We start from the raw sequence: 26,162 nt of genomic DNA, 5'->3' as shown, positions 1-26,162 counted from the left end.
TGGTATGTGTAAGTAAGACAGGTATGTGGAAGTAAGACAGGTAAATAAGACAGGTATGTGGAAGTAAGACAGCTAAGTAAGACAGGTATGTGTAAGTAAGACAGGTAAATAAGACAGGTATGTGTAAGTAAGACAGCTAAGTAAGACAGGTATGTGTAAGTAAGACAGGTAAGTAAGACGGTATAAGACAGGTAAGTAAGAAGGAGATGTTAAGAAGTAAGACAAGGTAAGTAAGAAGGTAATAAGTAAATAAGTAAGACAGGTTAAAGTAAGACAGGCATGTGTAAGTAATAAGACAGGTAGTAAAAGACAGGTAAGACAGGTATGTGTAAGTAAGACAGGTAAATAAGAAGACAAGTAAGTAAGTAGACAGGTAAATAAGAAGAAGTAAAGTATGTGTAGTAAGAAGTAAAGACAGGTATGTATTGCATTTAAGCAGCAGAGCAAGTAATAAAAATGGATATTTAAAAGAATAGGAATTTGCAAAGATTATTTGCGGTCAAAATGTTACCAAAGCGCAATATCAAGTCATGTAATATGTATTCATGGAACATATTAATGTATTGAAATAACATATTTAAACACAGCTGAGATAGCAACATATATAGTATTGACTTAACGATTGTTCTGAACGACATCATTACAACTGGAACAAGGCAGGTGTTCTTTTGTTGTGATCAGGAATACAACAAGTGATATGTTTTTGATATTTTACAATAATTTGATGTTATGGTTCGCTGGGCATATCTCGTTGGGGAGTTTGTGTAGTTTGTGAAATCTCGGCCGGTCGCATCCTTGGGACCCATTTTTTCATAAACACCAGCTTGTCAAAGGCCACTGCGAATTTCCTGTTGGTAATGTAATAGACGAGCCAGTTTAAGGAGGGATGGAGATGCGCAAACACTGTGATAAACAAATGAAGGACATGAGAGAAAGTGTTGTGAGTGTCGACAACCATCAAAACAGCAAATGGAATCCAGCAAGTAGAGAACACAGCGTACACAACAAAGATAGTCCGAGCGAGATGGAGTGACTTCCGAACGGACTTTTTCTGAAGAGGTAATGGCGCCGGAATGTTTTCTTCTTGGTTGGGTTTTGTTCGTTCGTTTGTGACAGCATCAGTCGTTACAGATGTTGATACCGTTGTGATAGGCTGTCGCGAATGTTGCTGAAGACGTTTTTGACTTTCCAAAACAAACATATACAGTTTGATATAAGAGATACCTGTCACCAACACCGGCACCCAGACCAGAGTCACAGAAAACACTACAGTGTACGGAAAAGTTGCCATCCTATCCCAGATGCATTCTAAACTCTTCCGGTCGAAAGTGTGATCACCGATTCCTGCAAAATTTAGACATACCATCGTGATGCCGACGACATAGAGTGCACAACAAATGATGACGCAGTTTCGGCTTGTGAAGATTCGGTTATACTGATGATTATGACAGATGTGGATGTATCTGTTGAAGCTAAGACAGGCGATTGATCCTAGAGACACGATACACGACACAGTGCAGATGGATGCTATCGTCCGACACAGCCCAGGAATACTATCGAAGAACTGCTCACCTTCCAACTTGGCTGAAATTATAAACCTTAATGTAAATCAATTCCATAAAGCCAAAAAAAGTAACAACAACAAAAACTGATCCCATAGCACAATTTACGAACACGGAAGTAGGAAAAGGAACAAAATTCCATTTGTGCAACGTTTTTCTTTTCAATTCACTATATATATGGGTATTTCCGTAGTGCAGTGGTACAAATATTGGTGAAAATAAGTCAGGTCAGTCACTTTGACTATATAATATACTTAGCGATACACGTACATTGATATCTTTTGTTATGAAATATTCATCAATTTCCCTTGTGATATATTAACGGATTTGATATAGATGTTTTAAGACTGGTTTGAGTATCAGCTATCGTCAATATTTGACAGTCACCTTATTGAAAAAGGTCATGATTACTTAATCAAAATATCTCGAGATAAAGCATAAAAGAATAAGGTATTCATAAAGAAGGAATTAAGGAATAAGAAAGGTATAAATGTTTCCAGATATTTCATGTGATGAGATCAGTGCGAGTCATGCCACTAACATCTTTATTTAGTGTACTCCATTGGGGAAAATTATACAAAAAAAATGAAATACATATCCGCTTCTACTTAAACAATAATTGGATGTGATGTATAAAATAAAAGCATTGCAACAATTCCTATGATGAAGAAGTTAAACTTTATAACATTTAACAAGTTAGTAATTCTTATCAGTTTTAGTGTATCGCTTCGCTAATTGAAGATTATGTACATAAATAAAAAATATTGTTAAAAATTTGGAGATGCCGGGGATTGAACCCGGGGCCTTTCACATGCGAAGCGAACGCTCTACCACTGAGCTACATCCCCTACGCTAGTAGTGTTATATACACAGTAGATAAGTGCGTGCCCTGTGCATTATACATATCCACCTGTCGATCGGCCTGTAAAGATATTCGTGCCTTGTGTAATGCCTAATAACATTGAATGGTCATTCATATTATAATTATTTATAAACTATATCTATAACCGTAACGGTGGCGATATAAACAAGATAATTAAAATAACACACCTTCGTAAATGTGGAAATTAACTTTTCAATCATTGACAATACAGATATCAACAGAAAAGAAAAAAAAATTCAGCAAGAACGAATACATGACCTTACATAAACGACTACCTGCGGCCACGGATGTGATTAATAAATGATAATTATTGACATATATTTTTAAAGACTTAACTTGATGTTTTTTTAATTTGCATTGTCAGCTTTAGTGAGTAAAAAGCGGACATCATTTTGGTGTACTTGGAATTCTGAAAGTTGCTCACTTTTCCCAAAGATTTCTGATTTCCAGACACATTTAATGTGATTTTGACAAACGCTAAATTATTATAATAATTATGGTTTTGTGACTAAAATTAAAATACTATGTATGAAATAACAACGGTAGTTTAACAGACACACGTGTTTTATTTACCAATATGCTCTACTCAATGGTTATAATACACATTTACCGATATTTTCTTCAATGTATGCCTACTCTGTACATTTATTGACGTTTTCGGTTTAGTCGAATCTGTATACTAATGGATGTTTTCGCTTTGTTGTTTACAACTATGATTGCATAATAATGCCTGGAGTACGGACTAATAAAATGACCACCTGCGATCGCTCTAGCTCTTAGAAAATTCCCCGATAAAACGGCACATTCTATCTCAAACATACGATTTGTTTTATTTCATGTCCAAAATGACGTAGCTAGCACATGTTAATATCTATCAAAACGAAGTTATCTTAATGTGTATTGATCTATGTCAGACTGTACATCAATGTGAATATAAATTTATATACATATATTGATAACGGAACGGTTTTTTTTTGTTAATTAGCCATATATATACACGACTAAACACCAAGTGTTTTCAAATAATGAATATCATTTATGCTCTGTCGGCGGTGGAGCATCTTTATGAGACACGTACAATAAAAACGTAATTTCTGAAGTACTGAGAATACTGATCGACAGTAGGCATATACAATAATAGTAAACGTTTATTAGAAATAAAAGATAATACGAATGTGTGTATATATACTACAGTGTAAAAATCTTTACCTTGGTTTTCTGATTTCACAGTGATTCAGATTGTTTCGGAATCTGTTAACATACAAACACCGTTACAAACATCGCTTTTGCATTATCTATCACTATCAGTGATAGTTGTTCCCAAGCCATTACGTTTACCTCCTAACACTTTCATCGAATGTCAACACAGAATTTGCAATAACGAAAATAAAGCAATTTTCTCTCTGGGCTTATAGCGCCATCAAAATGACATCCACACATATGCATTAGCCGTGTCCTCCGTTTAACGGCTATAACCACAATTGCGAGTCTTACAAATATGGTTTGTGAACTTATAATAATGATACAGGATTCCAATTTGCTGTTATACACATAGCAGTGTGTTAGTGGTGAGCAAATAACACAGTATTTAACACAATAAAGGTACTAAATGTAACTTGCAGTTAGAACATCAGTTTGTGCCGTCTACAAGCTTGCCGCAGTATTGAAAGTTATTGTCACAACAACCAGTTGATGATACAATTCCCTAGTTTGATAAGATAAACCTGCATTCGACAACCACAAACTCTATTTTGTAATTGTGATATTTCGTGGAGATAAACAATTGCGATGTTACCCCTATCACGGGAATCGCGAAAGTAAATCGCACGCGAAAGACAGTTGATTTGCAGTATTATGGACAAAATGAAAAATGGTTTGTCACAGTTTTCCATACTGACTATTTGAGCATACTGTAGATATGTGTAATAAGGAATGAAAACTCATAGCAACCAAAATGATCCCGCGTGGCTATAATGACTTCAAGAAAAACAATGACTCATTAGATATGAGGCCATATCCATCAAAATATCCTTAATGCATGCGTTACGTTTAGAACTGTGACTACTCCGAGTTTAGAAGTATTTTTACGAACCCCAAATGCCTGCAAAATACGCAACAATATTGCTTGCAAAAAGTAACCCGGTTCTCAATCGTCATGGTGATGAAACTTAATGATATATTCTACTCATTTACAGGTTGTAATGAAAGTCATCAGTATCTATTGACGTGTGTACTCCAGGGAACTACATTAGGACTTCTGTAAATTACTCCGCACGCTAACACAATGACGGCAGTACGTACAAATCGTTTTACTTACCTACTATACCCATCGGGTCGGCTACCGTGGTGATATATAGATCAGACATAGCCAGATTGACAACGAATATGGACTCTTTATTCTGTAGAGCCTTCTGTGTAGCAACTGCAATGATCACCAGAACATTTCCAAAAGTCCCTACAACGGAGGCAGATGTCAGGACAATGATGCAAGGAATGGCGAGACCAGGGCTATCAAGTAGAAACTGGTGGCGTTCAAGGATCTGATCAGAATGAAAGTCGACTGCGAGTTCTGTCGTAGTGGTATAGTTATCCATGGTCTTCGACTAATTGTCCCCCCTACCAACAAATAAAACGTAACATGTTAGTGGCGGTTTAAAGCTAAGCTTGCAACCATGGTTTAAAGTTGTATGGTGTATAACTTTTTCTCATTTTGTCACAGAAAAACATTTAAAGTCTTTTACATATTTTTCTTCGCCTCCCAAAGTTTTAAACTTCCCATATCTACCGAGTTTTGTAAAGTTCATATTCGCAAAGCAATTAAATAATGAATTTTAGATTCTGATTTTCCACATGTACACGTTTAAAGTAGCTCGGAAATATCCGAACTGTTCCGATACAGTGTGTTCTGTTACGGGTATTGCCGATATTGATAACGTGATATGACTTGGATGTCCCGATCTACAGTGTATATGGGTATCGTTGATGTTGCTCACGTGATGCAACTCATTTTTAGATATTAACCGAAAGTTTGAAACATGGCGCTGACTGTGTAGGTTATTCACTTTCAATTTTTTTTACAAGAAATACTACTCTAAGTAACATTACCGTCTATTACCCATCGATACTACAGTACATCCCAGAGTCTTTGGAACATATTTTATTCCTAGGAAAAGAACTAAAAATTTAGCTCAGATGACACCATAAGCTTTCTCTAAACTCCTGTTTATAAGCTTTCCCAATACACTACAAGAGTGAGTAAATCTTTCAACGTAACGATTCGATTGAATTTTTTTTCTTAGGCTACCAAATCGAATCATTTTGAAATACACATTTAAATACGATAAAATTGACTGCCGAAATACCTCTGGATTCATATAATCGTTCAGGTAATAGCTAACACGCAGCGTGTTTGATTTATATGTCTAGCAGGGATTGATCTTAAAACCGACAACAGAGGCTTTGAATTATTATTTTAAAGGCAGACATCGATGCAAGTCTAAAAGGCTAAAAGGCAATAGCATTAGCCTCTTCAACCATCGTCACATTCCTTTTGTTTCTTTCACGACGACAGCAGATATTGAAAATGTCTACATACGTTTGTTTCATGATTTGAAGTGTCATTGACTGAAAACAGCATAATTAAGTTAATAATTAATAATAGATTCCCTAAAGCCGAATTAAGGCACAACAACACACATCAAATAAATATACGTAGCAAATATATTAATTACTATTATTTGTTTAAAGGAACATGAAGAAACACATCACTGATTGTAATAAGAACCAAAAGTCCTTAAGGCCGTTAACCATGGATACCACGGAGCTGTATTGGTCATTAAACCGGCTGAATGTTTCCGTTATAATGATATATCACCTGATCCGAAAGTTTATCTTAAATTCATACTAAATAAGATAGTATGAAGAATGCCCGGTCATTTACATATGTATCTGTGGTAATTCCAGTCCTATCTTATTTATATTCTATACATTTATATATAGAAATGGCGCTTTTTCATATTAATCCAGGAACCCGATAGTACATCAATGAAAGTCACATCTCGCACAGTGGGAATATTGATTGTGCACATGGAAGTCAAAACTCAAATTATGTTCGTGATTAGAACCATTTTTCATACTTTTCTGATGGTTGCTGTAAATCCTGTTTCATGGTTTAGTGTACGGTTTTTCATATACAGATGCTGTATCAGGCTTTGATTCCATTTTCAACATACCGGAGGTAATAGAAATATCAATCATGATTCGGTATTTGTTCAGGTAGGCTGAATATCATTTGGTTTGTAGGTTTTGGTTAATCATGTTGTATTTTGTTTAACTTCAGGTATGAAACATCTTATGCTGACTTTAATGAATGAAATTCCTTCACAAGGAATGCATATGTTTTAGCTCACCTGGCCCGAAGGGCCGGTGAGCTTATGTCATTGCACGTCGTCCGTCGTCCGTCGTCCGTCCGTCCGTCCGTCCGTCCGTCCGTCCGTCAACATTTCCTTTAAATCGCTACTAGTCATAGAGTTCTGCATGAATTGTTACCAAAATTGGCCACAAACATCCTTGGGGGAATGGAAACAGAACTTGTATAAATTTTGGCTCTGACCCCCCGGGGGCAGGAGGGGCAGGGCCCAATAGGGGAAATAGAGGTAATTCCTATAAATCGCTACTTGTCCTAGAGTTCTGCATGGATTGTAACCAAAATTGGCCACAAATATTCTTGGGGGTAGGGGAACAGAACTTTATAAATTTTGGCTCTGGCCCCCCGGGGGCAGGAGGGGCGGGGCCCAATAGGGGAAATAGAGGTAAATCATATAAATCGCTACTTGTCCTAGAGTTCTGCATGGATTGTAACCAAATTTGGCCACAAACATCCTTGGGGGAAAGGGAACAGAACTTGTATAAATTTTGGCTCTGACCCCCCGGGGGCAGGAGGGGCAGGGCCCAATAAGGGAAATAGAGGTAAATCATATAAATCGCTACTTGTCCTAGAGTTCTGCATGGATTGTAACCAAATTTGGCCACAAACATCCTTTGGGGAAGGGGAACAGAACTTGTATAAATTTTGGCTCTGGTCCCCCGGGGGCAGGAGGGGTGGGGCCCAATAGGGGAAATAGAGGTAAATCCTATAAATCGTTGCTAGTCATAGAGTTCTGCACGGAGTGTAAACAAATTTGGCCACAAACATCCTTGGGGGAAGGGGAACAGAACTTGTATAAATCTTGGCTATGACCCCCCCGGGGGCAGGAGGAGCGGGGCCCAATAGGGGAAATAGAGGTAAATCCTATAAATCGCTACTTGTCCTAGAGTTCTGCATGGATTGTGACAAAATTTTGCCACACACATCCTTGGGGGAAGGGGAGCAGAACTTGTAGAAAGTTTGGCTTTGACCCACTGGGGGCAAGAGGGGTGGGGCCCAATAGGGGAATAGAGGTAAATCCTATAAATCGATACTTGTCCTAGAGTTCTGCATGGATTGAAACCAAATTTGGCCACAAATATCCTTGGGAGAAGGGGAACAGAACTTTATAAATTTTGGCTCTGACACCCCGGGGGCAGGACGGGCGGGGCCCAATAGGGGAAATAGAGGTAAATCCTATAAATAGGGCCCAATAGGGGATTTAGAAGTTAATATTAAAATTCCTTCAGAAAAGAAACAATGAACCTGTATTCAGATCATTACTTGGCATAACAAACCAGGTGAGCGATACAGGCACTCTGGGCCTCTTGTTGAATGAGTCTGATATCTCCTGCAGTTTTTCTTTCGTGAAACACATGTCTACCATTCTACCACCTCACTACAGAGAGTGAAAACATGGGTGTAACGACTTTTGTGTTATTGCAATACATACAGATTGCGTGTCTGCCTTTCTCTATGAAGACATATTTGACATCCAATCTATATGCAGCATTTTATGACCTTATTTGTGAAGGGCTTTGGTGATGGCATTCCAGTACACTAGTTAATTGTCTTTCTGCTCCCTATGATAACTTATACCCATCTCTTTCGCCAGTGGACACGCAGTATATATCATAGCATTTTGATGACTCATTAACACTTTTTACGGTTACACTGTCGGGATGTTGTGGAGACAAAATGGAATCAGATCGAGACACTCTTGAAGCCTCTGAATAGTGTGTTTCTTCGGAACTCCTCAGAGACTAGAGTGACATGGAAAACACTCGATTCGTCATAAGTGAGAAATTGGCTACACTCGATTCGCAGCAAACCGCGCCAGAACAGCTGGTATTGTCCATCCACTGATGGTTGATCGAAGCTCGTTTAGAACAATGTACCTTGGTATCCATGGTTACTTAAAAAGTATCTATTGTCCTCTGTTATGAATCCATGCACAAAACGGTGACACAGACATCTCAATTTGCGATGGTTGAAATGTAAACTGATATAAAAGTTGAAAATTCATTTACTCGTCATAAGACAGTTTGTAACATGCTGCTAGCATCGTTTTGAACATATACTTCCATAAAATGATTCTAAATGACTTTCCTCATTGCAATTACGGTTTAGATTTATATCACTGCATGTATCATCCAGTTGCAAGATCTATATAAGAGGGAGATTTTAGAGTGCATATAAACTATCTAATCGTCTTCGCAATGGCTCGTTTGCAGTACTGATTACTAGGTCTGCACGAATTCTAGTTTGATGATAATTTTATTTGACTTCAGCATGAAATAATCAATCCTATGGACGTTTCCTGTTTTTTTATTATTGAAGACCAAGTAATAGGGATAAGGAAATAAGTCATCGATTCAACTTCAGATTATGAATGATATGTATAATGATGCTGGTTTTATTGACGATGATAACATATGGTAAATCGAAAGTAGTATACCTTGGTAACCTGGAAACGAGCTCTTCTAAATGTATCTGACTGTTGTACATTTAAACACCAATAAGTATACACTGTATATATCCGCATAAAATATAAAAAATAACGATATCAAATTCGATTTGGCCCATTGGAAGGTTGTACATTGTAACTAATCTTGATGTATATTTATTTTGAAACTTGTTAATCTGTATCTTATACATATTGCAGATATCGATATAACTGATTTCATTCATGCTTATACTGGAAAGCAAAGAGTTATATTGCATAGATAAATACTTAATATTTCATACTCTATCGATATTTGATGTTATAGCTAACGTTAACACGTTAACTGTATGTAAAGTGTATATGGTGCTACAGTATCAGTAACAGGTACATACTTTTTAAACAAACAATAATTTGCTAATTATTTCATTTTCTTTTTAAACGGTATATCAAGGAACAAATATATTACAAATGGTATCAGCACATATAATACACATCTTAAACATATTCGTCAAAGGGGAAGTATATAATCAACATGCTTTGATAGTATTACTAGTTTATCCCTAGACTTTAAGGCGGTACTATAAGTTTAATTGGAAGCATATCAATATCAGGATGAACACAAGTCATTCCTTACACTAGATTCCTTACCTAGATAATCGTTTATTCTCACATTTCGAGAATTACGGTTGTGGTGATTTGCATTTCATCCTCACAAAGGTAATCAACAACAATATATATATATATATATAACTAATCATTATTCCTACTTCATTATGGTTTTTGATTATTTGTTTTCCCATAATGATTGAGCGCACTAATACCAGCACCATTTCCAGGTTTATGTGACTGTGTCCCGCTGGCATTTAGAAATCAGGAATCAGGAACACTGGTGTCAATCCAAAGCTGTTCTTGGACTTCAAAACAGCCAATTGGATAGCCAATGCAGATACATCCATTAGCGTCATGATTTAGAATATCCATGTGAAATAAATCGTGGTGTTAAAAACACAGTTTCTTTACCTGTATCAACTCCCTGTATTTATATCACTTGAATTGAAAGCTCGGGGGTAATTCAGCAGCCAATAACATCACTAAATTCTCTCCATGGAGCCAAAGATCGAAGGATTGATTCAAAGCCAGGTAAATTAAACATTACATTCGGATGAGTTCCAATGTAGTTGTTACTCGTTAAAGGTTATGTATTAGGGCCTAGTTCATCACTGCTAGTAAGAGTTAAGATAGCAATCTAACAATTGTAACAAAAACATTACCATCATTATTCAATTTTATGCCATTAAATAGGTCATTATTCAGCAGCGTCTATGATAAGAATTCTGCTGGAAATCTGAAACTGTCAACATATTATTAACGGCTACACCATGTTGTGTAAGACTGCGGAAATCAGCAATTTACAATATAAAACAACAGACGCCGTCTGAATTGCAGCAAGGCAAGATAAACTACTCTTGACAAAAGGAAGTAGATGGGTAAACACATCACACCCATGAAACATAATATAGAAACATTTAGACATTTTGGAACAATTTAACATAGCCTCTAACTCCGAACATTGATATCTTAACACTTACGATCACTTGGCGATCAGAACTTCTATAAAAAATCCTCTTATTATATGAATCTTTTATGTTAAATCACGATCATGATGATGCTAAGCTTTACTCTCTTTTTCCAGTTTTATTGGGTGCGAATCTAGTATTCGCCTGTGTTAGGGGCTTTTGCCAATAATTGGCTATGGACTTTTGTAGTCCCAGACACAGGCAGAATCACTGGATTATGTACCCATTAAAACTGAGAAAACTTCAAAAAAGTTTTAGTGGCTTACTAGTCTGTTATATTACATAACTAATTACTATCTTACTACTATAATATTATTCAGTCTATTAATGAATTATCTCCCTTGTACAATTATATTATATATAAAAATATCAATTTGAAATTTATTCCCAAACTTATATATCCATAAGAGTATAATACTTGGCATATCAATAGTAATTATAATATTCTTTTGTTACATACCAAATTTGATTAATTAAGATGTTGTGTAATCAACTTAATACATGTATATACTTTAATTTGAACATAGTTTCTGGCTAGGAAAGGGCTCATATAGGCATAGCCTGTTGCCCAATCCTTTTGATTGATTCAATAAAATTGATTGAAATGAAAAAATGAACACTTACGAAAAAAAGGATTGCAATAGGTCGTATTGGTAAAATAATATAATCAAAAGGAAAGAAAAAACCACTTCATGTCAAAAATTATCAATCTAATACAAAACTCCCACTTACGTTCAGATATGAAAGAACAATCATCGATACTACATGGATTACTTTCACTGTCGTTATATCCACCCCTGGACTATGTCATAGCAAAATTGAAGGTTTTGTGTGTGACAGAGGATGAACAATTAAATTGGTCCTTTGATGTACATCAAAAGAATCAGATAACGGGGCATTGTGATTGATTTTGTGGCTTTGGAGTTGGGCGTCGCACTCTGTAATGTTCAAAACAAGTGTCTGCTAGCCAGTGATTGGTTAGTTCTTTTCTTCAGAACAGCATTCAGTTATTTAAGGATTAACCTCTTACTTTGTTTAGTTTATGAGATGATAAACCCAATAGAGCACGAAGTAAATTGCGTAAACGCGAAGCATTTACGTACAATTTACCGACTGCTCCATTGGGTTTATCATCTCATAAACTAAGCAAAGTAAGAGGTTAATCCTTATATTTACAATATTTTCTTTAAACAATAAAATCAACCAAAAGGTCAGATACAATCATTTACCTGTGTTATTCGCAGTCAAAATTATACTGCCGTCATGTTTATCCATACACAACAACTATTCAAAAAAGCGCGCCCTTTACTGAAAGCTTTAACCCGCCCTTTTTTTCCATGACGTCTCAAATAATATTTCTCATATTTCAGTTATTTTATTCATGTCAAATATCAATAATACATTAAAAAGATAAACATTTTTTATTGTATGTATCCGAATGTCTCGTAATGTGTTATTTGTAAACATTAACACGTGATTTTGGGTAATGTCAAAGGAAGTCCGCCAATGTTTACAGGTTTCATACGAACCGAATTGGGTCACGTTATTTTGCACTCAAGTTATTGGGAAATAAACAGATCTGCCCCAACATAGTTTATCGATACAGAAACAGTGGCAATTGTAAATATTCAAGGGTAGATATGAAGACAGAGATAGTAACCCCTGAAGTTTGGAGAATGTGAAACAGCTGGAACTGAAGCAAAATACGCATTACATTTTGAAGCATTTTTTTTTTTTTTTTTTTTGATTATGTTTTTGGAAATAAAAAATTTGAAGAGAAAAAAAAAAAAAAAAAAACAACAAAGCATTTGATTATGTTTCAATGACAACAAATTGCACATATACCACCAACAGTTAGCGAGCATAAACAACTTAATAATATTTAGTAAATGTGTAGTTAAGTATATTATTTAAGTTGAATATGAACCACCGTCACACATCTAAGATTTATAGAACTTTATATAGAAACTAGTATGCCATGTGGTATTAAAGTAAGTCGAAATTTATAGAATATCTATATACTTAATAGTGGGAATAGCTCAAATGTACTTCAGAAAGCAATGCAATCTGCGTCATGAAACAGTCATATCTTGGTCGTTATTTAACCGTAAAACATTTCTATCAACCATCATATTTAAGCCAATTTAGTCCGACTTATCGATATGCAAGGGGTGTGTTCAGCTCGAGGACAATGGGGCTATTAAATTAAGAAGACAAGAACGAATTTTAGAGACAGCGAGTGTGTCCTGATGGTATTTAACTAAATACAGCAATAAATAGCAGTTGGTATTCTGGCTGTAAAATCAATCAACTGTTGTGGAGGAATCGGCAAGAGAGTATTTTAAATAGCAACTTACACCACGTGCCTTAGTTACTCCCGTTGAAATTATTTGAGTCGCTAGGGAAATTGAATGCAGACGTGTAATATCGTTGCAATCTTCATGTGTATATAAGTATTTAAATTTGCAGACTGATAGCGGAATCCGGGAAACTAACTGTTGATACAAACTCTTCGGGGTCAAAAGTATACATGTAGTTCATTTTAGTTGTCATTGTTTCTGTTAGACCGAATCAGCTTTATATATTGATGATATGAACGCGATGGAACTGAGTTTGTCCTCACACAGGTTTTGAAATGTAATCATAAAAATTGAAATTATAATATATCAAATATCGCACACTAAAATTAATTCATTTTTTTGCAAATCTAAATCTATCAAATATACTTTTTATATACTATATGAACGCAAATTGCCTGCCTGTCAACTCATTTAAAATTGTAAAAAGCGCTGTTTGAATTCCCGTTTTTAATCCCCTGTTGCAAATAGAATCTGGATAAGGGATACTCGTGAAATATCTTGTTCATAGGCCTACCTGGCCTTGTGCATTGTTCCATCGAGCTCGATAATCATTTCATAAACTCTATCACAAATTGTACATGTATTCAGTTACATTGATCATTTCCCCCTACGCTCGTGAGAGTTCCGATATATCATTCGGTCAGCCATCTCTCCAACATGTTTACGAGGCCCCATAACAAGTGATGTAAATTGACATGCAATTGATGCAGACATACAATACCAAATGGAAAACGCTTGCATCAGGTACGTTGTCTGAACTCTTCAATGCTTTTAAACAAATTGGCGGGGGTTCTCTTATGGAAGGTATAATGTATGACCATTCTGTACATTTACCATACTGATATGTCTAATAATGCACGCATATATTGGTAAATCCCTATAATTCAGATAAAAAGTAAATATCTGATATGAATGATGTATGTTGAATGTATCCCAAACCTGAAAGCACAGTAGCAGCTGTAAAGTTATATTCTTATTTTGAACCTGATAAATCGAAATGTTATCATTATCATGACTTGCAAGCATTACGAACTTTCACCTTGAAACTTATTGGTGGACAAAACAAGATACAAAGATAAAACCAGTAAGACTGATCAATTAATATTTCAAAAAAACTCAACAAAGAGTAATTACAATGACATAACCGTTAATCTCTTTCTAATTATATTCCTGCGTGCATCTACCATCCTGGCGTAAGCACACTATCTGATCTCATTACCGGTCGGACGATAAACAGAGGATGTGGTGAAGAATTTCGGTAACTGACAAGACTCTCTCTCACTTACATATAAACATCAGAGCTAAATATACCGCATGCCTTTTTAAAGTACTGTGCGCAATTCGCTATGCAGACACAAGAACCTAATTTTTTTAATATGCCATACTTACAGTTCTTCAAATACGGTATATAGACGAAAGCATTCTGAATCAATATGAATTTCAGTGGAAAGATAGGAAGGTTGAAGTGAAGAATATCTACCATTGTTTTGAATAACGCCATTAGCTACATACATGTATAATATTATAGGATTGATCACAAACTTGATAACTTATCAGAGAATCCAACGGTGTCCATCAACTGGTATCATACAAACATTGTACAAAAGATACATAGCATACATCATACTGTCAAAATACGAACTATTGATGAAATAGAAACAAAAAATATAATACTAAATGTTGCTATAATTTTCAATGGAAACAGCATTACTGAAGTCATGGGATAAAAATTAGTGATAAATGAGTCTATCATTAAAAAACTTATTACTTTACCGAAACTGGTGGATTAGACATTTCCAGAAAAAACAATGGCAAATTGACATTGCTGTTTAATTTTCGCATTCCTAAAAGTGTTCTCTTAAATGACTGTGTTGGAAATTAGAAGCGAGATTCCAGAAAGAAATATTCATATTAGTGTTCAGTTTCCCCTAATGAACTACCTCAAAAGTAATTAGTGATTCTAATTCGACAAGTGAGAACTTCCATTGCTGGATATCCCTACCACACGTCCATGATCATCATCTGCGAGTTCCATCTAACGATTGTTGACAACAACAAAAATTATTCAGATTTTAAAATCATATCAGGCCACAGGACACGGTGTTAGATATAAACGGAGCCATATCTAGCAATGACTGACAAAGGTATATAATTCTACTGTCATCAAATACAAGAAAAGAATATTCGAATGCATTACTTCCACATACATTGACTGGTTATTTACGGAATTGCTTGACACTCTTTCAACCAAATTTATTTCGTTACAATTTACATTTTAATAAATAATATGACTGAAATGGAAAACAGAATACACTTTATTGATTTAAATGTCAGAATTATTTATTTCAAAACAGATTAGTCTGAATTTTATCATGATAAATTGCTTCACAGTATGTAACTTTGTTTTCACAGACGAAATGATAGTAAAACAGATTATATTTTCAGCGATAACATGCAAAACTACTTTATGTTCTATCAGAAGGAAACAATAGCATATACCATATCACAGAGACAAAACCTAGTCCGCTAAACCTGCCTATATTTTAGGCTTTTAAATTCATTTTTGCCTAATATATAGTCGGCTCGCTTTACCTCTTAAAACGTGAAATCATATGACAGATTTGGCCTACGCTAATTCAGTGGCATATTTCTAATACATCGTACATGCTCTACCGGGAAAACTACACACACAAATTCATTGGGATCTTTTGTACTCCACTGAAATTGCAACGAAATGCTCTTATAAGGTTTTAAATTCATGACAATATGATATAAAGATGTTTTAAGTCAATCTCGTTCTGAACGATTAAGTGCTTCGAAAATGCTGTAAGGGTTTCACGAGTGATTATATCTATCACAAGACTATATTCATTATGGACGAGATGACTGATGATGTCCGCACAGAACATCCATTATCCCAATACCACAGTTAACAACAATATCTATGGAGACTTCGGACTTAATTAGATACCGAATGTCACGTTTAACAAAGAGGATAATATGAAGCTAGCTCTATAAAGGTAAGACTCGATTACAAGGTGATTATTAACTGATTGTCGCGTTCCTTTCTCGGAATCAGCCCAGCTGTACTGATTGATACGGTTCAATATTATGAAATGTGCTCGGATTGCTCCAAAATGGCGGCACTTATATAAAACATGCTTTTCTTCACAACGAATGTAAAACAATAACAAAAAGCCTTGATAAACACATCTTGGTATACGACATATATATTCTCATCGAATATAAAATGTGTCATTGTCAACAAAGACAATATTTTAATGACAAATACTGAATCTTTTACTTAGATCCAAGTACGCTTCAGGAAACGAACCTCTAGTTTTCGATGAGCTGTTTCCATTTCAGATACCGGCAATACATCGGTGTGAATCTGATACTTAAACATCTTGAGAATCTGCAGAATCATTACAATCTGTACTGCCATACTAATGACAAGTAAAATAGGAATAATGTTAACACTGGCAGAGCCCATTTGTGTGTTGCTTAAATTAGTTCATTAAATTAATTTACCAAAAGGTAATGAAACGTCTATCAAATCAATTAAAATTTCAAAAATAATTAGTGTTTAAAGATAGTGTGCTTCGTATTTGTGATTTACAGAATTTACAAAAATACGACAGTATTAACATGCGAAGCCAAATTGCAGTCTTTCGAATAAAGAGACACTGTGATCGTGTAGCAAAAACATTGCATTATCTAAGACACTAAATATAACACCGTACCAACTCTTGAAACATTAAAACTACAAATCCTGTTGTCAAAATATAGTTTGATTTGAGCATCATGATCACCCATTAATACCAGAAACCAAACAAGCGTTGGAAAACAAATTATCTGTTTAACAGAAACCAAACAATGACTACTATCAGACAAAAACAAATCAACATTAAGTACGGTGCAGGTCCACCAAGAAAACAGGGAAACACTAGCCCACGCTTCATACCATGTCAATGGCATCTCTGTTGCGAAGTAAACAAAATTTTTCAACAGACTTATTTAACAGTTGATTTCAAGCGAAAAATATCTGCATTTTCTCTTGATACAACTAAATTACCATTGTCGTTTCCTTGCGTGAGCAAAATATCTCATCTCTCTTCAATTTTCAAACGGTAGTAAAAACGTCTTTCAACATTTTTTTCTTCAAGATATGCGGGTTGGAAGCCCTAACAGAATAATTATTGTATATTATCCTTGTTTCATTTGTCTCCTGGTACTCTGACAGTCTCTTCGCCTTCGTTCCTGAAAACACCATACACGGAATGCAACGTAAAAAGAAAATATATTATGTTTTTAGACTGTCGCGTATTCTAGATTCTCGTATGTTGATACAAAACACGATAAGATACACATCATATCTGAAATGATTATCAAGAAAAGCTTTTACAGGGTCCTTATCATCAAATACGCTGTATTCTTGGATAATGATGTTGAATATGTCATTTACATAATCTTGAACTCAAATATCATACAACCAATTTTGCGGGTATGGAACTTCAAAGATATATTGGACAACCTGCTGGATGGTCGAAGACAAGATCACTGAACATATATTCTTTAAAAGCTATTTCGTACTTTCTGAAAGAGAACATTTCGTAAAAAAAAGAGAAAATTTCGCAAGGTAATATACATACGTGATCAACTTTACATACCAGAATTAATTCAATGAACTGTACTTAATGACCTGATATAGTTACTACGGAACCCGCGAAGGGAAATGAAAACATATTTATTAATCCGTGCACACGGTTTACCAATCCATACGCACTGTTTACTTATCCGTGCACACGGTTTACTAATCCGTCCGCACGGTTTACCAATTCGAGCATACAGTTTGCCAATCTGTTCGCACGGTTTACTAATCCGTGCACACGGTTTGTGAATCCGTCCGTGTAGTTGGTCAATTTGATAGATTATCAAACCTGACATGTACATTGAACATTGAACCATCGACTACCTTCGAGTCAATGGATTATAGAGGACACGGCGGCAACATGAGGCAAGAAAATCTTCAATTCTAATTCATGGATAATGCCAATGCAGACATAAACCTGTATATTACAAAACGTTTAATGTGTTTTTTTAATTGATGCCTATAGATTATTGATTATTTTCAACTTGTAAATATGAATTAAACGACCTGTTATAAGTAAATCGAATTTGCCTTGTTGAGGTCACAAAGTATTATTAATATATGTGTATACAATCAATATGCATATGTACTTCATCTAATATACAATTTCTACTTTATACTCCAATTGACGGCAATTCTAATAATAAAAAAACCACGTGTGTCTATTTCGCGCAACTGTAGTCATATATTATGCAACTCAACTGAGAGACGCTACTGGTGGTGAAATCTTACCAAAACCTACCACACATTGTCTGTGAAAACTGGACTTTGTTGTAATGTGATGCTAAAATGGCCCTATCTAAAAGCTGACATGGATTCTTGTCCTATAACTAAATTTCGATAACGTTTTTCAATAACATCACGCTCATCGGATGATCAAGGATAAGATCAGACAGGGCCAATTCAAGAGATGAAAGAAAGCCAGAGTATTGGGGAACCACCGATATCTTGACAACTGTCCCACTCCACATAGGATTCGAACTCAAAGGTGAAGGACATCGCGCGACCACACTTAATCACTCTGCTATTGATGCCACTAATCGAACCAAAGACGAATAGCCCACTGCCTTTCCGGACGCAATGATAGTCAACTAACGAAATATACTTAAGACGAGGCGGAAAGCATAAGACGACTCGCGTTATGAGAATGAACATTTTATTAAATTGCTCAGAAGATAATGATAAGTGTAGTATTACTTTGCGACTCTACAAAATTATCAGTCTCGTTTTATATTCTGATGAAAGTGAGAGTGTAGTCGGTACATCTATTGGTATAACTACAAGTATTTGATTTGCTACGCAGAAAGCCAATCACAAAACAGAATGAACTAATTAAAGATTAATTGTTGGAAACCTCAAACAATTCCCCGTAAAAAGGACAACGGCAGACAATGTGAAAAATGAACACTGTACATGTATGATATGGCTATTTGTTCGGTATCATGCACTTTTAAAATTAGCTTAAACAACCAAGCTACTCAATCCTGGAAATAGGACAGAATTCATGTATTTAGTTGCAGTAAAACAAAATGCGTCTGAATTAAGCTTTTTGTCAATATTCAACGAATAACACAATATACAGTAGTTACTAGTCCGTAACGCATACAATTGTGGAAGTTTTGATATATTTGTATGTTGACCATGGCCATGGTGAAGTGTGAGTGTATGAGAAAGTGATATTGTAGAATGTTAGTTATTATATAATGTATTGTCGTGCATGTGTACGTGGCTACCGTATCTATATATAAATTCTACTTTCACTTTCATCTCTATCCTGTGTTTCTATTGGTTCTTCCTAAACTGTACTCTCATTGGGCCGGTTAGCTATAAAGGCATGGTTTCACACTATTTCATTAGTCTGGAGAAGCTCCTCGAGCTGGTCAGACTCACTCTTCTCTCTTTCCTTCTGTCCTGCTGTCTATGTGTAGAACGTGTGTGTGTTTGTTCTCGTTAGTAGCTATGTATTAGCTGACCGTTGAGATGATATGTATCCCTGTGTCCTGTGACTTACCTGTAATGTGTCCTTGGTGTGTGCGTACGTTATAAAGGCGAAGCCGCTGGCTGACCTGCCGTGTGTGAGCACTGTACATGTGAACCTTGTTATATTTGTTAATAAACTCTTTAACTGTATTAAATGTGTTGTTTCTTTGTCAATACGGAACCCCAAACAGAACCTGGGTAAATGAGGCGGACGTAGGTTCAGTCCTTACAATTATGATATTTTTTAATAACTTTTCCTGATGTTTCGTCATAACTGTCTAAATAATGACACTTCGGTCAAATTTGCTTTGTTACCACGTAAACAATAGAACCGGCACTCAACAAAACATTAAAAAATTATATACCGACATGAAGGAAATAATCGATGCCAACCTGTTTTAAAGTTTAGATAACCATTTCATAAACCGTACAAATACAGTAGTCCCCATTCATTTAACCATTCGTACGCTGTATATACGCTAATAGATACAGTACCTTATAGGTATTACTACATTGTAACAATTTCCCGTCAGCGTCCAAGTCTAGCTACCCCACTCGTCGGCCACTCTACTTAAGTCATTTTTAGGCTCATGTGTTGTCCACGCGTTTAAAATTCCCCGTTGCATGATAGCTACGCAATTAGTAAACCGTGCAAACGGATTGACAAATCGTGTGAACGGATTAGTAAACCGTGCAGACGGATTGGCAAACCGTGTGCACGGATAAGTAAACAGTTCGAACGGATTGGCAAACATTTTGCACGGATTAGTAAATAGTGCAGACAGATTAGCAAACCGTGTGCACGGAATGGCAAAAAGTGCACATGGATTGAAAACGTGTGCGGATAAGTAAACCGTGCGAATAGATTGACAAACCGTGTGCAGGGATAAGTGAACCGTGCAGACGGATTGGCAAACCATATGCACGGATAAGTAAACAGTGCGAACGGATTGGCAAACAGTGTACACGGATTAGTAAACCGCATGGAATGGTAAACCGTGCGCGTATATTAGCAAACCGTGTGCTCGGATTAGTAAACCGTGCAGACTAATTGGCAAACCGTGTGCACGGATATGTAAACAGTGCGAACGGATTGGCAAACCGTGTGCACGGATTGGTAAACCGCACGGAATGGTAAACCGTATTCACGGATAAGTAAACCATGTGGACCGATTGGTAAATCTATTTCCATGTCCCTGCGCGGTCTCCGCGATTATCTTAACGCAGATGAGAACTTTTATCTACTGATTAGTTAATTACTATTTAGTTAATTGCTTCTGTTTAATCCTTATCTGGAATCAACGAATTTAATCTGATGTCAATCCGGTCAACTGCTTGATTAATCCTCTATTTGATTTTTATCAGGCAATTAACGCTAGTCCTTTCCATTGATGTGAAAAGATACAAGGTGTTTTATAATTGATTGACATTAGCGACCATTAGAATGATTTCCATCTAACACTAATGATAAGGTTCAGAGTGGATAGCATTTAACGTAAATAAAACTGTTTTAGTTGCAAATATGATTTCAATAAATGTTCCTCTGTCCACAAGGCAAGCAAATTATACTAAAATCAAAACCAAACTTATAAACTTTTTACTTTCCCTTACCGAAGAGAAAATAACGAGACATAATGTTTTAGTAGTAACATGCAAAGCAGCTTTATATTACATCGGGAGCGGAAATAAATGTGCAGCATCTAAACCTGTGCACAAAATACTCCCATCATAAACTAGAATACGAAATAACAAAATGGCACTGCGTCGATTCCCAAAAGAGCAAAATAGTAATTGAATAGACTCCTGTCTGAACGTCATAATTATAAAATAACATCAGTGAACGCAACCAACGAGGATTGGAAAGCACATTTGATAAATCATGCAACGAACAACTCCGCGGTAAATAAATGCCATATACGGAATAGCACGGAAACACAAAAATAAGAAGGAAAAAAAACCGCCAAAAAGTTCTAATAAAAGGCCTTAATAAATATTCATATGGTTAAAGTATGGAGTTGAGAGATAAAGTAAGTTTCAGATTTCCTGAGACCTGTCAATTTACTATAAGTGAAAGGAAATAGACAAATAGTCAAGGGAAACCAGAAATTGTTCAGTTCCATACTTTAACTGTTGTATATACCGATACAGGGTTACAATGAAAATGGTTTGATTGAAAGTTGTACTTGTTCCATACGCTACATGTTAGCAGGAAATAAATATATTTCACATGTACAAGTACATATAGTTTCGTCTTCATTCAAAGTTTTATATAAAAAAAATGAAAATCGCCATTTTCAAGAAAATCCTTTTAGATTTAAATTGTTGATAAAGATGTAACTTTGGCCTGCAAGCCGTTAACTGTACATTTTTGTCTATGTATAATATACATATATTATTCCATCCATATTTTGACAGCTTACCGACTAATAAGTACGTCACAGGTCTACTTCCATCACAGTGTCACAAACCATTCGCGATGTAAGACAGAGATGACATCGAAGGCGGTTAAAATTTGTCCGATACTACTTCTAGTTACGTCACCGGATATGGAATAATCGGAAACAAGCTCTGCGTCGCCTGTCAATCGATGACATGATCAGAAAAAAAAACCCATCTCGCATCTGATTGGTTCAATGGGAATACTCGAGTGCAGGTATGCGCAATAGCAACTTTCTACGTGTACTTTAACTCAAACACCAACATTCGAATGTATGAGGTTTAGGAAAAGGCAGGGGTTAGTATACCGTAAATTGGGCTTTTTAGTCGTCGGGGAATTTTGGCATTTTTGTATCAAAATAGTATGGTTAAGTTTAAGTGTGTTTAAATTGATGTTCCTTGTGTACTGTAATTGGCACATCACTCTTATATGAACAAAATATTAAAATGATGAAAAGACTTGCTTGTTTCATCGGTCCTTTTGTTACAAGTATCCCTCAACAATGAAAAACTGACGTGATTTGATTTAAAAGTCATACTGATGCTTAAACAACGCTTTGAAATATTGATCTTCTATAGAAGTAATTGATAATCACATACCCTTATACGTGTACATTTGTGTATGTAATGGTTTTTTTTGATTGACAGAACATACCTTCAATATATGTTTACATAACTTGATTGAGTAACTAATCCGAGAGCAGATGGTCGCATAAGTGTTAATTATGTGTACATGTAGATGCACTGATCCAAATACACAAAGAAATAAATAAGAAGTCACATTTTGGTGTGTTAAATCTTGGCGCTTTCATGCTAAATGCCAAATAGGCCATATCCAAAATATCCCTATTAACGGTACTACTCGGCGGTAGTAAAAAGTATCCAGAATTAACCACATGTATATTGAAAACAAATTACATTCTTGTAATATTTAAAGTGAATAGTCGGGCAAAGAAAACCAGTCTAAATGCGTTTATTGACCTTCCAAAAGTTCTCACATATTAATACGACGGTCAAGTTCTGCTTAGTTTCCCAGTTCTGACCATTAAAGTAAAGAAAAGTTGAAAGCATTGAAAGCGAGGCTGCGTGGAAATGTAACCACGGACATAGTGCGCCGGGAGGACGTTTTAGAATTCCCATACTTTGAATTAATTTCTTCGAACGCAGACAGATTTTGACGAGAGATTTTATTTTTCCATTTCATACGAAATTATACTGGATACATTCACACCATTTTTACCGACTTTAGCCATCCTTGCCCGACTGTTCACTTTAAGGTTTAAGTAGTGTTTAGTCTTTAAAAGCAAAATTTTCGATTATTGTACTAACACACAAAACTAACTGTGTATCTGGCATAAATTTATCACATACAATTACAATTAATTAGACCATCAGCCACTGATCCCCTTTGCGACCGACTAACCAATTCCTCCACTGTACTTAATTCAGGATAGGGATTTGCAATCGATCTTCTTGATGAGATCGTATCGAACATCTACCTTTCCTTAATTACGACTTACTTGACACATCTGTTTGATCTTGATTAGTACATATGACAAGTCATCTAAATTAATTACAACAGGTACAGTTCGGTCATCACTAAATATATATGTCCCTCTAATAATACGGTAACATATTCACAAGTATTAGATAAGTCATTACAGCTTACAGTTCATATCAAAAGCATGTAAACATTGGTAATTTATTGGTGACTTATCTATGTGACATTCAATATTCAATTTAAACACAATCCAAGAAAATATATAATTTATTTATCACGTATTTTCTAATTAATACCACAGGCTAGATCCAAGTATAATTTACACACTTTTTAGGCCACCATAATGTTATTGTTTCTAGATTTTGATGTTAATCACTGCCAATATGTTATCAGACTGATGCCTAGGAGCCCAGTATGATACCGAATAACATTAGAGAAGATTTATATCTAGCTTGTTCCCCGAACGCCAAAACTATTTAAAAGTCTCGAAATGTTATATCAAGTGCCATAGGCTATTGAAAGAAATCAGTTTGGACGCTTTACACTTAAATATTTTTTTATTGTATATTTTCTTTTTAATAAGTTTCTAAAAAGGAGACTTAACTTTAATCAGCTAAAGTGCATGGATTTACCTTTACAATTGCATCATTCATAGCCATCTGTAGTGAAGAAAGTATAACAATAATAATGCTGCACCAGAATTACGAAAGAAAAGGGTAATATCTATTTCATAACAGTGGCATATTGAAGGAATAGTTTTTATGTTGCATAACATCTTCGTTACCTACTCGTTACATTTAAACATAGGCGTTTGAAATGGTTTAAATATTATTGTCTCTAATACCAGTTTCAGTGGTTGTTTTAAGCAAGGAAGAGCGGCAGGGATATCTCATATAAAATTTACATTTAGACCTTCAAATAGAGCTTCCACCCTCAACCATTTCACGCAGACAAACAAAATTTTAATCTCAAAACAAGATTGCTTTGGTGTAAGCAGTGAACACATTTGATCTTATAAGATGTGTTACAAGGAATGTCTATATAAGTCGTATATACGATTAGTATAACTGCAAGATAGAACTTTTTTTCTACCTTTACTGATTCTACTTATCATATATTACGGGATATCACTCTTACTTCACTACATTGTACTACAAATACACGGACTACTTACTATACACTTATTCTTTCATGACAACTTATACAAATACGCTTAATGATACCTTTTATACTACTAATGTCCCTACTGCCACTGCCTGTGATGTGACAATAACTTAATACTTATAAACCAATACAATTTTTTACCATTAACATGTATAGCATGCATATCACAATGACTTTAAATTGTATATAATGATGAGATACTCACATGTAAGATGCAAATGTCTCCTGTTGATGTCCCCACTAGCGGTTGTCCTCCAAGCTCGGTAAACTCAACAGGTCTGTTAACGTCAAAACTCTAATTGTGATATGAATTCAAATCAAGCCACTCATCTCCATTTTCTGTAATGATTTCCGAAGCAAAGTTTTACAACAAATATGATATAGTTCATCCATCTTTATATGTTTGTAAGCGACACATAACGATATTGAGTTTTGCCATTAGTGATTTTAATGCTTCTCAACAAGTTTGGTCCGTATCTGAGCCACAGTTAGTGAGTATGTGCGCGGCACTCCAGTGGATGGTTGATGATGTCTGCTGGTGCTCTATTCATACTCAATCTAGGCTGTTCTCTGTTGATTTTATCTGAACGGTATCGATTTCCGGTACACTGATCCGTGTGGAGGCTCCAGAGGCCACGGTCTGTGGACACAAGATGATGCTCTGTCTTACCTATGGTCACCAACATACCATGTCCATCCATTTAAACCACGACGACAGTCCATTATCACAAATACAATGAACTAGACACGGCACGATCTCACGTATGTCCAGTGCCAATTACTAAATGGCATTCGACACCTTAATAATGGGACCTACTCGTATGAGGTTACTGGACGTCGATGACCAATTATAAGTTTCAGTTATAACTCAAACTACACTAATTATGCTCTTTTCCTTCTGTAAGTTTTAGAGCATCTCGAGTTGGATAAAGTATACGGTAGCTGAGGCTTACAGCCTATATATATCAACACTGTGTTTTCTCATGCCAGAACACCCGAAAAAATAAATGAACGTAGAGAGCTATCAAATGTAAGGTATGGTACTATTTAAACCCCAGCAGCGAACTTCACTTCAGGGGTGATATCAGGCAGTGTTATCCAGCTCTAGACCTACAGGTGCCTTGCTATACTTCAATTATAAAAGTTCCGCCAGAGGTTACATATGTTTATCACAAACTAAATGCCTGCTGTTGTTTT

The 26,162-nt window shown here is 35.7% G+C and overlaps 1 protein-coding gene and 1 non-coding gene across 2 annotated transcripts; both read right to left on the bottom strand.

The window, feature by feature from the left end:
- Positions 1-443: 443 nt before the first annotated feature.
- Positions 444-25,675, bottom strand: LOC138336438 (melatonin receptor type 1B-B-like). The gene is made up of 3 exons (XM_069285944.1): positions 25,171-25,675; positions 4,763-5,061; positions 444-1,584 (listed from the first exon to the last, which is right to left on the bottom strand). The coding sequence occupies exons 2-3, from the start codon at positions 5,037-5,039 to the stop codon at positions 728-730; spliced, it is 1,134 nt and encodes a 377-aa protein (XP_069142045.1). The 5' UTR covers positions 5,040-5,061; positions 25,171-25,675; the 3' UTR covers positions 444-727.
- Trnaa-cgc (transfer RNA alanine (anticodon CGC)) lies at positions 2,339-2,410 on the bottom strand. Its single transcript has one exon. It is a non-coding gene; the product is annotated as a tRNA-Ala (tRNA).
- Positions 25,676-26,162: the final 487 nt, after the last annotated feature.

This window comes from Argopecten irradians, chromosome 12 (assembly GCF_041381155.1).
Source record: "Argopecten irradians isolate NY chromosome 12, Ai_NY, whole genome shotgun sequence".
In the NCBI taxonomy this organism is placed as follows: Eukaryota; Metazoa; Mollusca; class Bivalvia; order Pectinida; family Pectinidae; genus Argopecten; species Argopecten irradians.
This window is presented reverse-complemented; position numbering and strand designations above follow the sequence as displayed.

Excerpts from the sequence above, each read along its gene's own strand:
- LOC138336438 (XM_069285944.1), bottom strand. The coding sequence starts at position 5,039 with ATGGATAACTATACCACTACGACAGAACTCGCAGTCGACTTTCATTCT. Across the intron at positions 1,585-4,762 it reads CGACCCGATGGGTATAGTAG|CCAAGTTGGAAGGTGAGCAG; the intron begins GTAAGTAAAACG and ends TTATAATTTCAG.